This window comes from Bufo gargarizans, chromosome 5, assembly GCF_014858855.1.
Source record: "Bufo gargarizans isolate SCDJY-AF-19 chromosome 5, ASM1485885v1, whole genome shotgun sequence".
In the NCBI taxonomy this organism is placed as follows: domain Eukaryota; kingdom Metazoa; phylum Chordata; class Amphibia; order Anura; family Bufonidae; genus Bufo; species Bufo gargarizans.
Window position 1 is genome coordinate 181,185,730 of NC_058084.1, and position 18,107 is coordinate 181,203,836.

Genomic DNA, 18,107 nt, shown 5'->3' on the forward strand with positions numbered 1-18,107 from the left:
TACACCGTTGACCAGATTTGGATGTAAATACCCTCAAATTAAAGCTGACAGTCTGCAGTTAAAGCACATCTAGTTAGTTTCCTTCCAAATCCATTGTGGTGGCGTATAGAGCCAAAAATCTTAGAATTGTGCCGATGTCCCAATATTTATGGACCTGACTGTATGATTTTTAATTGTTCTATATTATGTGAGGCAAGGTAACCGTTTTTATTTTAGGTCATATGACATTTTTATAGAGCAGATTGTTACAGACGTAGCAATACCTAATATGTCTACTTTTTCTTATTTAGTTAAGTTTTACACAATAATAGCATTTTTGAAACTGAAAAAATTATATTTTAGTGTACCCATAGTCTGAGAGTCATAGCTTTTTTTTAATTTTTTTTATTGATTGTCTTAGGTAAGATCTCATTTTTTGTGGGATGAGGTGACTGTTTGATTTGTACTATTGTTCCTTTTTGATCGCTTGGTGTTGCAATTTTTATGATGTAAGGTGACAAAAATGGCATTTTCTTTTAATTTTTTTTTACTGTGTTCACCTGAGGTCATGTGATATTTTTACAGAGCTGGTTGTTACAGACATGGTGATACATAATATGTATCCTTTTTTTTATTTATTTCACTTTAGCACAATAATAGCAGTTTTGAAGCAAAAAATTATCATATTTTAGTGTCTCCATTGTCTGAAAGTGATAGCTTTTTTATTTTTTGACCAATTGTGTAGGGTAGGGTATAATTTTTTTGCGGGATGAGGTGACTGTTTGATTGCTACTATTTTGGGGGCCATATGCCTTTTTGATCGCTTGTTGTTGCAATTTTTGTGATGTAAGGTGACAAAGATGGCTTTTTTTTTTACATATTTTTTTTATTTTTTACGGTGTTCATCTGAGGGGTTAGGTCATCTGATATTTTTATAGAGATGGTTGTCACGGATGTGGCGATAACTAATATCTATATATTTTTATATATTTCACTTGAGCACAATAATAGCAGTTTTTAAACCCAAAAAATTATGTTTTAGTGTCTCCATGTTCTGAGAGCAATAGTTTCTTTCTCTTTTTTTGGGCGATTGTCAGTAGAGGCTCATTTTTTGCGGGATAAGGTGACGGTTTTATTGATAACATTTTGTGGGACATGCACGTTTTTGATTGCTTGGTGTTTGTGATGTAAGGTGACAAAAATGGCTTTTTTTACACCGTTTTTTTTTTTTTTTTGTGTTTATCGGACAGGGTGGATCATGTGATATATTTATAGAGCCAGTCATTATGGACGAGGCGATACCCAATATGTGTGGTTTTTTTTTCAGTTTTTATTATAAAATAAGGGGAAAGGCGCGTTTTTTTTTTCTTTTTTTACTTAAACGATAAATTTGATTAAAAACACTTTTTTTTTACTTTTTTTTTTAACTTTATTTCTGATGTTCACTTTTGGGGGTCTTATCCCCTCTGCAATGCATTCTAAAACATTTGTATTGTAATGCATTGCCTGTTCGTGTACTACAGTGAGTAGTACACAAACAGGTCGGCACTCGTAGAAAGCAGGTCACGATGCCATGCAAGGCATTTGGCAGCCTCTGCACGGCATCGGGCTGCCTTCTGACACATCGAGTCCCCGCCACAGCAGCGCGGGGACTCTATGCGCTCCCTCACCCGACACAAACCCCTTCTATGTCGCAGTCAGCGTTGACTTCGGCATAGAAGCGGTTAATCCGCCTTCATCTTCTTTTACAGCGATGCCGGCTGTTACAGCAGGGGCCCGGCTACCAGGGACTGCTGGGCCCCTGCAGTGATCGTGCGCTCCGGTGCCTGCCCAATCACCATGGCGTCAAATTGCGGGAACCCAATGGCTTCCATGACGTAATAGTACGTCATGTGTCAGGAAGGGGTTAAAGAATCTCTAAATGGAGTAAAAATATCCATCCCTTAAAAGGAGTTTTCTGGGAATCTTCACTATTTAGTTATGGCCCCTAATGTGAGACTCCTATTTACCCGTTCCCTTTCACTGTAGTCCTGTGGCTTGGACTCCATTAAGCCATCTTCCAGTGCCTGGCTTTTTTATTTTTGGACAAGTATGGATATGATCACCTGCACTGCTGCAGCCAATGATTGGCTTCAGTGGTGACATTTCCCTGAGCAGCTCATAACCAAGCAGTGACACAACACTACATCACAGCTCAGGGGGCATGTCCTTTCTCAGGGGATGTGTCCTTTCTGCTATAGCTCTTTCCCTGTAACTGTCACAGCTTCTAATGCTTCTAATGACAGATAAAGCTGGTGGCTGTTGAATGCAACTGAGCATGTGCGACCATCCCAGTGATACTACCGAGGTGGACAGAAAAATAAGGAAAATGGCAAAAAGAAGTTGTATGCAATTACAAGCAGGGCCGGCGCTACCATAAGGCAGACCAAGCGGCTGCCTTAGGGCGCGCCCTGCGCAGGGCGGAAGAACGGAAGAATGAATGAATGCCGTTTTTTTTTTTTTTTTTTTTTTTTTTCACTTGCTTGTGCTGCAGCACCGCCACCGTCAGTGAACCTGCCCGCCCCCAGCCTGCGTGTGCCGGCCGGCAGCCGCGGCGCTCGTCATAGTCAGGGCAACATTACCACCCGTCCCCAGCCTGCGTGCGTCGGCCGGCGGCGCTCATCGTAGTCAGGGCAACAGTACACAACACAGTCACCTGCAGAGGGGGCGTGACTGGTGTGAGAGCGGCACGGCGGCGGCGGGTAGCGCAGGTACCATAGGCGAGGCTCGAGCTAACTGATTGTGTCTGAGTCAGACACAGGCAGCCGCGCCCGCCAGTAAGATGAGAGCAGATGATTCAGACGCACACTGGCCCTCTGGCAGCCAGCAGCAGCAGGAGACGTGGTCAGGACAGGACAGGTCAGGACTTGTTAGGGTAGGCGTAGGTCTGAATTGAATTTTTAATGCTATTTTATAAAGAGTCACACCAGTTTAAAATTAATTCAAAATGATGAGATGAGCGCCCATGAGCAAAAAGCGCTAGGCTAGCGCACACACTGACTAGCGCCAGAGCAGAGGCGCTCAGGCTTAGCATGGCATCAATGATGTGTTTAAAAAAATTAATTACAAAACAATCATTAATATTGGGGGGGTCACACACCCCGCCCCCCCCCCCCCCTAATATTAATTATTGTTGTTTTGTAATTAATTTTTTTAAACACATCATTGATGCCATGCTAAGCCTGAGCGCCTCTGCTCTGGCGCTAGTTTGTGTGACCGTGACATGATGGAGGGAGGGCAGGGGGGACAATGTAAATGTCTGTACTCTGAGTATGCCACTGTATGTGACATGGGAATGGGGCCAGGCCGCCAGGAAGGGTCGGCCGGGGGGGGGGGAATGATGTTCCATGGGGGGGTAAAATGTGACACAATAGGGGGTAATGATGTGATCATGGATGGGGCCAGAGCCGTCCGTCAGGGGGGGGATTAAGTGCCATGGGGGGGGAGAAATGTGACACAATAGCCTATTGTGTGTCACATTTCTCCCCCCCATGGCACATCATTCCCACCCCTCCCGCCCGGTCGGCCCTGGCCCCGGCCCCATCCATGATCACATCATTACCCCCTATTGTCAATAGGGGGTAATGATGTGATCAGGATGGGGCCAGGGCCGTCTGGGCGGGGGTTAATGATGTGATCATGGATGGGGCGCGGGAAAGGGGGGGGGGGGCGCTAAAATGTAGCTTCGCTTGTGTTGGCAAAAATCCTTGCACCGGCCCTGATTACAAGGGTATTCAGACCCAGGTCCTGGTTTGAAAAACGTAAAACATTCATGGAACACCCCCTTTAAGGGAGTAAAGAAACCTAAATTTTGCTTACATCTAATATACCACATTATGAATGAAAAGTATCATTGTAATGTAATATACATTATACAGACAGAGTGCCACTTTATTAAATAGAATTGAGTGCAACATGGAAGCAAAGACAGAGAGTCTAGGAGAGCAAAGAAAAATGTAACTATGTACTATGTGCTTTACATCGTCCATAATTAAACTAAAACTTACTTGTCTTCTTGACCAACTGTGACGCTATGTAAACGATTTGCTCCTCCATCGGCACAGGCTTTTATAGTAGCTACAAGAAAACAGTATCGAACTATGAAATCTCTGTATTGCAATCATCTATCCAATAATATCAAATAGACATAAAGCATTATTATTACTATTACCATTACTGCATTATGAAACATTAGGGTCCATTCACACGCGCACAACTGTTTTGCGGTCCGCATGACACTAGTCATGTGCGTTCCGCATTTTGCGGACCTCACATGGCCAGCACTATGATAGAAATGCATATTCTTGTCCGTGTCTGTTGACAAGAATAGGACACATTCTATTTTTTTTGCGGGGTCGCATCTGTCAGTATCTTTTGCGGCCCCATTGAAAATTAACGGGCCCGCACCAGTTCCGCAAAATTGCGGAACGGATGCAGACCCATTTTGCGGACGTGTGAATGGACCCTTATACCGTATTCACATTTTTACATTATGATATGCTAGTCAATGCTAAACAAGATTACTCGACGCTTCCTGACACACTCAATAGGGTGTTGAGGGCATCATGAGCAAGAGGAGATAAATAAGATGATATTTCAGTCCTACATCCTAGGACTTTTAGGTTAGATATTGTGGGTCTGGGATTAAGTTTTGTCTTGGAAAATACATTATTCCACCCTTTTAAAAGAGGACCTGTCAATTCTCCTGAGATGTTTGTTTCAGTAATGTCATCGTACACTTCTATTTTCAGGATTTCTACTGACAACTGGGAATAAGGGTGTAACCCTAAAGCCTCATGCAGACATCAGTGTTTCACGGACGTGCGCTGTACGTGTTCTCCACGGACAGCACACGTCCCTATTCATTTTAATGTGTGTATTCACACATCAGTGTTTCAGCACGATCCGTGGGTCCGTTTTTTTACCACGGATGCATGCTCTACTTTGTCCGTGTTCACGGATCTCTCATGCTCATTATAGTCTATGGGTCCGTGAAAACCACGCATGCCATCCGTGTTGTATCCATATTTCACGGATCATTAAAAAGAGATTCTTTGAAAATTATTTTTCAGCTGTTGAGTGAAACGCGGATGCAACACGGACAGCAAAAAACTGACCCATTGACCCAACACAGATCTGTCACGGGAGAAAACACGGATTGAACACGGTCCATGTTACCACTGATCCAAAACTGACACAAACGTCTGCATGAGGCATAACCCGTCTGCCATAAAAGAGGGATGTTGGATTGATAAGGTGATTGGTAACATCCAGTTGTCAATTTATGAATACATCAAGCTACACAAAAGTATCTATGCACCAACGTTATCATCCAGCCTGAGGCAATGTGTTAAAGGGAACCTTTCAGCTGCATTATCATGCCGCTTAGGCCCCTTTTCACACGAGTGAGTTTTCCGTGCTGGTGCAATGCGTGACGTGAATGCATAGCACCCGCACTGAATCCTGACCCATTTATTTCAATGGGTCAGTGTTCATGAGCGTTTTATTCTCACACATCAGTTCTGTGTTGCGTGAAAAACACAGCACATTCTATATTCTGCGTTTTTCACACAGCCCTGGCCCTATAGAAGTGAATGGGGCTTCAGTGAAAAACGCATTGCATGCGGAAGCAAGTGCGGGTGCGATGCGTTTTTCACTGAAGGTTGATAAGAGATGTTGTTTGTAAACCTTCAGGTTTTTTATCACGCGCTTGAAAAACGCATCAAAACGCATTGCACCCGCACGGAAAAAACTGAACAACTGAACGCAATTGCAGACAAAACTGACTGAACTTGCATGCAAAATGGTGCGAATTTCACTGAACGCATCCGTCACGCTCGTGTGAAAGGGGACTTAGTGTAATGACAGACCTGCTAATTTCAGAGGTCTGTCACTCATGTGATGGCTGTGCTTTCAGAATACTGACGTGCCATGGCCTGCAGCAAGCACCACAGCTGAGAGAGAGACGAGTCCTGATGCTGCTTAATAAACCCGCCCTCCCCTCCTCCAAGTTTAATTCCTATGCACAAACAGGAAAGAAATTTGCCCAGGCTCATCTGAAGATGGCAAAAGGTGGAGTTAGCGAGCAGAATTGGACTCTCCTATCTTGGGGCACTGGCATGGGCTTTGGTAGATCAGTACTATAAAAATACTGAATGCCATCACGGCGGTGGCAGACTGCTGAAGTCAACGAGTCTGTCGCTACACCCTGCTTCTTTCAGTAAAGGCAGCATAATAAAGCTGACAGGTTCTCTTTAAATATCATGCATGTCTAGGTGAGTTGTCTAACTTTAAGCCATCTATAGGATTAGTAAATCTGGAGTAGTGTTTTTGTCCCTGGAGAATGTTAGTGATTTTGCACAAGTGATGGGTTACAAGTTGTTTATTTATTATTGGGCTACCAAAGTGAGTTTTCAAATTAGCAAATAAGAAAGTGTCATTGTCACACACCTTAAAGAAAATAATGTGGATCCACAGAGTTACAATGATTTGGCTTAGGTCTAAACCCAGAAACAGTGTCTAACGGATTTCCCGATATTCAACCTTTAACTCTTAGGGCTAATGCACACGAACGGGTGCGCCCCGTGCTGCGGACCGCAAATAACCCATTCACTTGATCCACAAAATTCAGTCCACACTGCAAAAAAAATGAATATGTCCCACTCCGCAGTGCTTCCGTGGGCTTCCACTCCATGCCTCTGCTCTGTATCTTGCGGATTGCAGACCCATTCAAGTGAATGGGTCTGCATCTGTGATCTGGAGGGCATGTGGCTAGTGCTGTTTGCAGGCTGCAATATGGGCACTGGCCACACATGTTCGTGTGCATGAGCGCTTATAGAGGGATCTGAACTTCGCTAAGGAATTGCAGCTAAATCCAGCAGTAGTCTTCATTATCAAGAACTGACTAGGATGGCACTTGAGGATAGAGTGCAGTACAGAATTTTCAGGCAGAAGACATGAATAGGCATAAATCAGGAAAGACAGACATTTTGGAACAACGGTGGTCAGACAGGCAGCAGACAGGTAGAGAAGAGGAGAAGCAATATCAAACCTAGAATATGGACCACAAGTACACCTTACTAGCTAGTGGCATCAGATAGATCTTATTGCTTAGGCATAGGAAGATGAGTAAGGTCCTGAACAATACTGTGCCAGCTAGACTTTGGGTGGGGAACAGGTGCATCGGTGTGGGCCTGACCCTTTAAAAGCAGAAATTGAGAACTATAGGGGGGAGAAAGCCAAGCCTGAAGACCAGAGGAAGAAGGCAAAAGGGACACCACTAATAGTGTCAGCTCAACAAAGGTCCTGCCTTGTAGACGTGATGTCAGCAGTGATGCTATGTCTCAGGGCTTGGTTTTTACAGCAGGGCTTCAAGCAGGCTTGGATATGTGATGTTTGAAATGGGAACTGATGCTACAGACAGTCCCGTGAGTCTTATGTTGGCATGTAAACCCAGGGAGAGGTTCACACTGGAAGAGTCAAAATGCATTCAGAATCATCTGACATATAATGTAGTAAAGTTAAATACTGGTGTCATTAATTTTTTATGTCACCAGAAAACCTATTTAATGCTGTGGCCCTGAACAGGTTAACCAATTCTCATACTGTAATTCTCCAGTCATCTCTTGCTATACGGATATTCAAAAAATAAGAATAAAAAAACATGGCGAAGAGGAAATCATTCTTCCGTTTTTACCAGAGGACATAGATTTTATATTTTGAATATTAGGCTCCTAGACAGAAAGATGTCCATAGAGGGTCTACAAGACTTTCATGTATTGCCTGACTGCGTACAATACACGTTGAATGATACAATTTTATCTGTCTGGCTACAGTTCTGCCTCATATCTTCAATTTGTTTGTAGCACACTGCGATTTATAAATTAAACTGTAAGTAAAGGGACATTGATACTACTGCCAGAAGTTCACCGCATTTGATTTTGCACTTAAATCTCAAATGCTTCCACATCCAAGCCGCTCCGAAATTCAACTTTAATAAATCTGTCAAAATAAACATAACCTGTCGTGGATGGGGTTGTATCGTTTTCTTTTTCCTTCATTTTCTTGGAAGTGAATTGTGGAGTGTAATCAATTGGTCCCTGACAGAATGAAACCAAGCAGACAAATGCATACAACATAGTTTTTAGCGACCTGATGAAAATTCTGTTTACAGTCCAATTCTCTGGTCAAAGCTACAGTATATCACTCGCCGAAGAAACGCAATAAACCACAATAAAAAAAAAAGGCATTAACTTAAAGTGACAGCGTCAGTACAAACTGCAAAGTGATAAGAAGAGAATATTAGACTAAATGTATAGTAGAATTGTATAGTCGTCATTATTAGTGTTAAATTAACTGAAGAATGCCCAGATTACTGAGCTCTAGCAAAATAATTCTAGGAATAAATGTGTGCTTCACCCCTTAGTGACCACCAATACGCCTTTTTACAGCGTTCACTAAGGGGGCTTAAGCTGGGCCAAGACTTAGCACAGCACGGGTCTCCCCTGCGGTGGGGTGCGGGGGCTCGGCGCGCTCCTGCTCTATCAGCCTGGACCGGCAGGACATGCACGTGCAGCATTGTTTAATTGTGCAAGACAGAACCCGGCAGGATGACATAGCTAATACCCGATCCTGCCAATCAAACATCGGAGGGAGTGGCTGGGAGGCTGAAGGAGGGGATCCTTCATGCTCTAAGGGCAGCGGGAATGCCCTACGTGCAGGTAACAGATCACCTACATATTTTAAATTGTAAAATATTAAAGCAATGGGTTGGATTCTTGTGAACAAAGCCTTATTACGGCTGCTACTGGAGACAGACTTCCTTTAAAGGGGTTGTCTCACCACATCAAGTTATATTTATCATGTGTATAAGGCCTCATTCACACAGTCAGTGTTTGGTCAGTGATTTCCATCAGTGACTGTGAGCCAAAACTAGGATTAGAGGCTCCACAGACATAAGGTATAAAGGAAAGATCCGATCCTGTTCTGTGTTTAGAGCCGTACCAGGTTTTGGCTCACAATCACTGATGGAAATCACTGACGTGTGAATGAGGCGTAACATTGATATTAGTAACTTGCTAATGTAGATGCATTAGCAGTTATGGTTCTGGTCCTCACTGTCTTTCTTCTTCTTTCTCTTTATAGACCGCTTGTCTCTAGGGGTTACGACCACCTCTGGAGAGCAGTAGTGGTGGCCATGATTGCTCATAGCAAGGAAAAAACTGGCCTTTCTAGTGGCAGAGAATCGATGGAGCGAGCGCGCACAGGACCACATGCATAAACAGTAGCACCTGTTCTCGGCCACCTCTAAATCGCCACTGTCATTCTCTCCTGCAAGAAACAGATCGCGGCAACCACTTACCATAGATTGTGCCGATCTGTACAGGGTCTGCTCCGCTGAGACTACTAGTGCTTCTGATAGTCTAGCAGCATCGCAAGCTTGCACGTGTAGGCAAGGGGCGGTATTATATTATCCCAGCATCGCGTGCCTGCTCCATCACTCACAGCAGAGGCACCATGCACTGAGGACTCAAATAAGGAGGTGTCAGTGAGACAACCCCTTTAAAGGGAACCTGTCATCAACTTTATGCTGTCCATACTAACAGCAGCATAAAGTAGAGACAGATATGTTGATTTCAGCGGTCTGTCATTTATAAGTTAAAAGTAAGTCGCTGCCGAGAACCAACATCACAATCATTGCAGACTGGACCTGGAAGAGTCCTGGTTATTCCTGAATTCCTGCCCTCCCTGCCCACCTGCTGATTGACTGACAGGCTTCTACCTCATTTTCTTCCTTTCTCTCTAGGAGAGAACTGCCAGTCATGAGCAGATGGGTGAGAAAGCAGGAGATTATGGATAACCAGGACTCTTCTCAGGTAGATTTGATTCTTTTCAATGCCTGTGCTGCAAGGATTATGATGCTGGTTCTCAGCAACCACTTACTTTTAGCTCATGAGTGACACACCGCGGAAATCAGCATTTCTGTCACTATTTTATGCTGCCTTCAGTGAGAGTTGATGACAGGTTCCCTTTAAGTTTTGAAAAAGTAGTTTAGAAAAAAGGGTACATGCTTTATCCGTGAAGCTGTCCATGAAGGATTCATGGTTGGTCCGTTTGTCAGTTTTTACCATCCGCGTGTCATCCGTAATTCACGCAGGCTGAAAATGAATTTCCAAAGAATCTCCTATCAGTCTTCAGTGAATGCAATTCAGACACAACACAGATGTGTGTCAGTGATATTCACGGACCTTTAGACTTCAATGGTGCTTGGTCCGCATTATGGAGCAAAGTAGCGCATGTCCCCGTGATTTTTTTTACTGACCCATGGTCAGTAAAAAAATATTGAAATGTGAACAGACACATTTAAATCAATGGGTAAGTGTGCTGTCCGTGGAAGATGATTACAGCACACATCAGTGAAAATTGGAAATGTGAACGAGGCCTAGATTTGGTATCTCCATAATGACCTGCGGAATTAAGCCTCATTCACACATCAGTGTTTGATCAGTGATTTCCATCAGTGATTGTGAGCCAAAACCAAGAGTCCGCAGCATTTCAATTTATGGCAATGGTTGACAGATTTGGAGTTAGAATTTTTGTTGTTGCCCTAAGATGAGTAAAATTGGCTGTTACTGCACAGTGTCCATGGTTTTGCTTTGTTTTGCCATCCTCTGAATCAACTTTGTAGGGTAATAGGATGACCTGGAGGTCTTTTATCAGCATTACAAACTATGTAACTATCATTTTCCCTTTTGCAACGTAAAGGGTGGAATTCGCTGCAAATCTGCATGCTCCTGTGACTTTTCATGTGGATTTGTCATGAATTTTGCTGTGGATCTGCAGCAAAATCCACTGCAGATTTTACGCACCAAAATACAACCTGTGTGGATGACCCATATGCACAAGGTGCACAAAAAACACACATATATCTGTACTATTTATTGTGGTTTTGGTGTTTTTTTTTTTTTTTTTTATAGGCAGATTTAAAAAAAAAAAAAAACATTTCATAACCCCATTGAAGTCTACAGCAAAGTATTGATATGCTGCACATTATTTAATCTGTACGGCAGCACAATTTCCACACGGAAGAGAAAAGCTAAATATCCATGAGACTTGTCCAATCTTGTTCACGCTTTTGATACTGCAAAAATCTGCGTGGAAAAACACACATAATCTGCATTGTGTGCAGTTACTCCTAGCCCAAATGCACGCGGCCGTGTTCCGCGGCCAAGAGCTGTCCTTGGTAACACGGCCTGGCAATCTGTTGAGAGCAGGAGCGCACGGCGTCATTGGTTTCTATGACGTTGTGCGCTTCATGCCGCCGCTGGACTACAGTAATACACTATACCAGTGTATTACTGTAGTCCAGCGGCGGCATGAAGCGCACGGCCTCATAGCAACCAATGACGTTGTGCGCTCCTGCTCTCAACAGGATGCCAGGCCGTGTTACCACGGACCGCTCTCGGCCGCGGAACACGGCCGCGTGCATTCGACCTTAAGCTGAGAGTTTACTAAGATTATTACAAGGGAATTCTTTATATAAACACTAAAAATGTTCCAAGTTATTATGGTAAAAAATGCTAAGTGGATTTTTTAAGAATGAAAATTCTCCTTAAAAAATTCTAAGATATGCGTTGTAACACAGCTAGTTCTCAGAATCTATTTAGCGAAAAGCAATTTCATATCAATTTTTAGGCAGTACTGTTAAGGGGAAGTAAATGAGGTAAGAGAACCTTTGGGAAATACAGATAATATCACAATTGATTTTGGCATTATGAAGGGAAAATCAAAACATTACAAAGTTAATTCAGACAGATGGCTTCATCATTATACGTGTGGAATGGGATAACTTATACAAACAAAACAGCAATCTCAGAAATGATTCTTGTCACCCTTTCCTCACATGTAGCTGCTCTTGAAATATCGCAGTATGCTTTTTAGTTAAGAACGTACTTTCTCGTAAACAGGATAAACCATTCACATGTCCGTAATAACGGGTCCGCATCCGTTCCGCAAATTGCGGAACGGGTGCAGACCCATTTATTCTCTATGGGGCAGGAATGGATGCGGACAGCAATTGCGGCCAAGAATAGGTATTTCTATGGGGGTGCTGGCTGGGTGCATTGTGGATCCGCAATACACTACAGACGTGTGAATGGACCCTTAACCCCAGCAATTTTCATATTTTTTACTCCCTTTTTTCTTGCACATAGCCGTATGTGGGCTTGTGGGACAAGTTGTGCTTTCTAATGGCTAAATTACTGCGAAAGGTGCACCACAATGATATGCAACTGACAACACTGGCTAATCCCTCAGGCTGATGTTAAGAGCTGAGACTTTAGACAATGTATTCCTGTCAGGAACACATCGGAGCCCTTTTGCACCACCGTCAGTGTGGCATCGGTTCCTACCACGGTGTGTGAACACGGTCTGAGAGGTACTAAAATACAACTTACAGCCAAGCTCCCACATACCTCCATAGTGGAATCACTCATGTAGTGGGAGAGATGATAAGGCTGTAAGCCCCATCTATAACAGACCATGTGACACAGGCTACCAGGTGCAACAGAATGCTACCAGCAGTACGCAATGGCACATTCAATACATCACTAAACTAAACTAAACAATGTCTCCCTTGTAAATTGCAAATGATGTAGTGGGAAGCTTGAAAAATTCCAAATGGGGTAGAATTGGAAAAAAAAATGCAACTCCCCAATCATTTTATGGGTTTTAGTTTTACGGGGTTCCCTATGTGGCAAAACTGAGCTGTTACCTTCATTCTCTGGGTCCATATAATTACAACAATACCACATTTATATAGTTTTTCTTTACTAACTTTTCATATAACTTTTGATGTTATAGTTACATATCAAAAGTTGTGATTGGTGGGGGTCTGAGTGCTGAGACCCCCACTGTTCTCTAGAATGAGGGAAAGAAGTGTGCACATATCTCTCCTCATTGCATGAAACAGGCTCCATAGAAGTCTATGGGCATGTTTCTATTCCGTCCTGCGAGGAGAGAAAGTGTGATATATGCACACTTCACTCCCCTCGATGTGTAAAACTGTAAGGACCCTTGCAGACGAGCGTTCCTCCCACAGCGAGTCCGCAAAGCAGCTCCCAGCCTGACCTCCCAGCGTTGCCGGGGGTCACATAGCATAAAAAAAACCGTACAGTTCTGGAATGTATTGGATAACACTGGCATAATGCTGCCACTGTTATCCAATACATTCCAGAACTGTAAGGGTTACATAGAATCATAAATCAATATAATGCTATGTGAATCCTGTCAGTCTTGGGAGCTCAGGCTAGGTGCTGCGATGCAGACTCGCTGCGGGAGGAACGCTCGTCTGCAAAGGGGCCTAAGGGTCTCAGCAATCGGATACCCTCAGATCAATCACAACTATTGATACAGACGTGGACAAAATTGTTGGTACCCTTTGGTCAATGAAAGAAAAAGTCACAATGGTCACAGAAATAACTTTAATCTGACAAAAGTAATAATAAATTAAAATTCTATAAATGTTAACCAATGAAAGTCAGACATTGTTTTTCAACCATGCTTCAACAGAATTATGTAAAAAAATAAACTCATGAAACAGGCATGGACAAAAATGATGGTACCCCTAACTTAATATTTTGTTGCGCAACCTTTTGAGGCAATCACTGCAATCAAACGCTTCCTGTAACTGTCAATGAGACATCTGCACCTCTCAGCAGGTATTTTGGCCCACTCCTCATGAGCAAACTGCTCCAGTTGTGTCCGGTTTGAAGGGTGCCTTTTCCAGACTGCATGTTTCAGCTCCTTCCAAAGATGCTCAATAGGATTGAGGTCAGGGCTCATAGAAGGCCACTTTAGAATAGTCCAATTTTTTCCTCTTAGCCATTCTTGGGTGTTTTTAGCGGTGTGTTTTGGGTCATTGTCCTGTTGCAAGACCCATGACCTGCGACTGAGACCAAGCTTTCTGACACTGGCTAGTACATTTCTCTCTAGAATTCCTTGATAGTCTTGAGATTTCATTGTACCCTGCACAGATTCAAGACACCCTGTGCCAGACGCAGCAAAGCAGCCCCAGAACATAACAGAGCCTCCTCCATGTTTCACAGTAGGGACAGTGTTCTTTTCTTGATATGCTTCATTTTTTCGTCTGTGAACATACAGCTGATGTGCCTTGGCAAAAACTTCGATTTTTGTCTCATCTGTCCACAGGACATTCTCCCAGAAGCTTTGTGGCTTGTCAACATGTAGTTTGGCATATTCCAGTCTTGCTTTTTTATGATTCGTTTTCAACAATGGTGTCCTCCTTGGTCGTCTCCCATGTAGTCCACTTTGGCTCAAACAACGACGGATGGTGCGATCTGACACTGATGTTCCTTGAGCATGAAGTTCACCTTGAATCTCTTTAGAAGTCTTTCTAGGCTCTTTTGTTACCATTCGGATTATCCGTCTCTTAGATTTGTCATCAATTTTCCTCCTGCGGCCACGTCCAGGGAGGTTGGCTACAGTCCCATGGATCTTAAACTTATGAATAATATGTGCAACTGTACTCACAGGAACATCTAGTTGCTTGGAGATGGTCTTATAGCCTTTACCTTTAACATGCTTGTCTATAATTTTCTTTCTGATCTCTTGAGACAGCTCTTTCCTTTGCTTCCTCTGGTCCATGTCGAGTGTGGTACACACCATATCACCAAACAACACAGTGATTACCTGGAGCCATATATATAGGCCCAATGGCTGATTACAAGGTTGTAGACACCTGTGATGCTAATTAGTGGACACACCTTGAATTAACATGTCCCTTTGGTCACATTATGTTCTGTGTTTTCTAGGGGTACCATCATTTTTGTCCATGCCTGTTTCATGAGTTTATTTTTTTACATAATTCTGTTGAAGCATGGTTGAAAAACAATGTCTGACTTTCATTGGTTAACATTTATAGAATTTTAATTTATTATTACTTTTGTCAGATTAAAGTTATTTCTGTGACCATTGTGACTTTTTCTTTCATTGACCAAAGGGTACCAACAATTTTGTCCACGTCTGTATGTCTCTAAAACATCATAAGTTGCATCTATAGTTTTTATTGATACCATTTTGGAGTGCTATGACTTTTTCATGACTTTTTATTCAATCTTTTGGGGGAGAAGAAGCGACAACAAAATGCAGAATCGGCCATACAAAATAAATAAATTTTTATTTTGATACAATTATTTTGGGATGTGGCAATGCCAATTATCTTTATTTTTTATTGTTTATTATTACCTTATTTTTTCACATTTAAGTGAATAGGAACATTGCTGTGGCAGGCCATAGGTCCTTCATTGAGCCCAAGGCTGCCATAACAACTGAATGGCTCCCTCGATCGCAGCGCAGGGAAGTCATTTGGAAAAAGTCCATGGAATCTGAGGGGTTAAATGTACCTGGCGACTACAGTGCTTGCTCAACTTCTGAGTGGGTGCCATGTTTAACCCCTTCCCGACATGTGAACTACTATTACGTCATGGAAGTCAGTTACTTCCTGCATTTTGACGTAATAGTACGTCATGGTGATCGGGCTGGCACCGGAGCAGTGCGCGCCCGATCACTGCAAGGGTCTGGCAGTCCCTGATAGGCGGGCCCCTGCTGTATCCACCGGCATTGCTGTTTACAGCGATGCTGGCAGATTAAACCCTTCTATACCGCGGTCAGCGCTGACAGCGACATAGAAAGGGTTTGCTGCGGGTTAGGGAGCCCATCGAGTCCCTGCGCTGCTGTGGCGGGAACCCGATGGGTGACAAGGCAACCAGATGCCATGCAGAGGCTGCCCAATGACTTGCATGGCATCGGGTCCTGCCTTCTACAGGTGGCGAGGAGATCCAGCCTCAGGCTGGGTCTCCTAGGCAACCTGTTAGTGTATTACTCAGTCTAATACACTAACAGGCAATGCATTGCAATACAGATGTGGGACAGAAATAAAGTTAAAAAAAAAGTGTTTTTAATAAAAAAAAAAGTTTCAAGTAAAAAAAAGAAGAAAAAAAACGCCCCTTTCCCCAGATTTCATAATAAGAAATAGAAAAAAAAAGGAAAAACACACATATTAGGTATCGCCGCGTCCGTAACGACTACTCTATAAATATATCACATGATCCACCCCGTCCGATAAACACCATAAAAAAATAAAATAAAAACTGTGTCAAAAAAGCCATTTTTGTCACCTTACATCTCAAAAAGTGAAACACCAAGCGATATCAAAAAAGCGTATGTCGAAACAAAATGATACCAATAAAACAGTCACCTTATCACGCAAAAAACAAGACCCTATATAAGAAAATCACTAAAAAAAGAAAAAAATATATCTCTCAGAACATGGAGACACTAAAACATAATTTTTTTCTTTCAAATATGCTATTATTGTGTTAAAGTGGAAAAAAGTATACATATTAGCTATCTCCACATCTGTAACAACCAGCTCTATAAAAGTGTCACATGCCGTAACCCCTCAGATGAACACCGTAAAAAAAAAGTGCAGCACCAAGCAATCAAAAAGGCGTATGTCCCACAAAATGCTACCAATAAAACCGTCACCTCATCCCACAAAAAATTAGATCCTACCCAAGACAATAGGTAAAAAAATAAAAAAGCTATGGCTCTCAGACTATGAAAACATCATTTTTTGGTTTAAAAAATGCTAATATTGTGTAAAACTTAAATAAGAAAAAGTATACATATTAGGTCTTGCCACGTCTGTAACGATCTGCTCTATAAAAATATCACATGACCTAACAGCGCTGTAAAAATAAATAAAAAATCTGTGGCAAAATTAAAAAAAAATTGGTCACCTTGCATCATAAAGTGTAATAATGAATGATCAAAATATCATATGTACCCAAAAATGGTACCAATAAAACTGGCACCTTATCCCCTAGTTTCCAAAATGGGGTCACTTTTTGGGAGTTTCTACTGTAAGGGTGCATCAGAGGGGCTTCAAATGGGACATGGCATCTAAAAACTAGTCCGGCAAAATCTGCCTTCCAAAAACCATATGGTGTTCCTTTTCTTCTGTGCCCTGCCGTGTGCCCTTACATCTGTTTACGACCACATGTGGGGTGTTTCTGTAAACTGCTGAATCAAGGTAATAAATATTGAGTTTTGTTTGGCTGTTAACCCTTGATGTGTTCAAGAAAAAAATAGATTCAAATGGAAAATCTGCTAAAAAAGTGAAATTTACAAATTTCATCTCCATATTCCTTTATGGACACAGGATAGCAAACATCTAAGTTTATGATGCAAATCATTATTTGCACAAGTATGCTAATTTCTTTATATATTAAAGGGGTTATAAAGCAGCTTTAAAAATAACGAAATACCTTGCTTTAGGCTTGAAAGCTCTCCAGCACCCTTCTTATACTTATTTCAGCAGATTTTTTTAGCCGTTTTAACCTCTATTCTTCACTTTCTCTGCATGAATACCATATACTTCCTGTTTCATCCTGATCCAGGCACCTTTGTAAACTACACTTCCCATGAGTCAGCGAGCTGCCCTCGTGTCTCATCCCATTTTTATTTTTTGCCTAGCTCAGTAACTTTGAGATGCCCCCTTACCCTCCACTCACAGCTCGCATGTCACACTGTTCTAATGTATCTTAGGTAGTTCTGTCTCAATCACTTGAGGCATGCTCATAGTATTAAAGCAAGCAGGGCCAGCGCCACCTGTAAGGCGACCTAGGCAGCCGCCTAGAGCGCAATTTAGCACGGGGCGCCGTCCCCATGCGGTTTTAAAAAAAAAGCGTTGGTTAAGTGGCAGCCGGGCTGGTCCTGCCGCAGGTTTTTATTTTTATTTTTAAGTACGGCGGCGGGCCCTCCCCCGCAATGGGTGGCTGCCGCACTGCCCAGGCTGGCGCGTCTATGATTGTGCACCGCCCAGGTGCAGCCTGAAGACAGGGACTGACAGGAGGGAAGCGCCTCTAATGTGGCACTTCCTTTTAGTCCGGCCGGGTACAGGAAACAAATGCTCCTGTACCGCAGACCGAACAGAGCTCGGCCGCGCTACATTAGAGGTGGGGGGGAATGAGAGTGACAAGGGAGGGGGGGTGAGAGTGACAAGGGAG

General features: G+C 42.8%; 1 protein-coding gene across 4 annotated transcripts in view; it reads right to left on the reverse strand.

Annotated features, from left to right (window-relative positions):
- TPK1 (thiamin pyrophosphokinase 1) overlaps positions 1–18,107 on the reverse strand; it is a 730,092-nt gene that overhangs the window by 467,559 nt on the left and 244,426 nt on the right. For all 4 annotated transcript variants that reach the window (XM_044294424.1, XM_044294425.1, XM_044294426.1 and 1 more), the window contains exon 4: positions 4,026–4,095. In XM_044294424.1, coding sequence (XP_044150359.1) covers positions 4,026–4,095 — 70 coding nt within the window. The remainder of the gene's footprint in view (positions 1–4,025; positions 4,096–18,107) is intronic.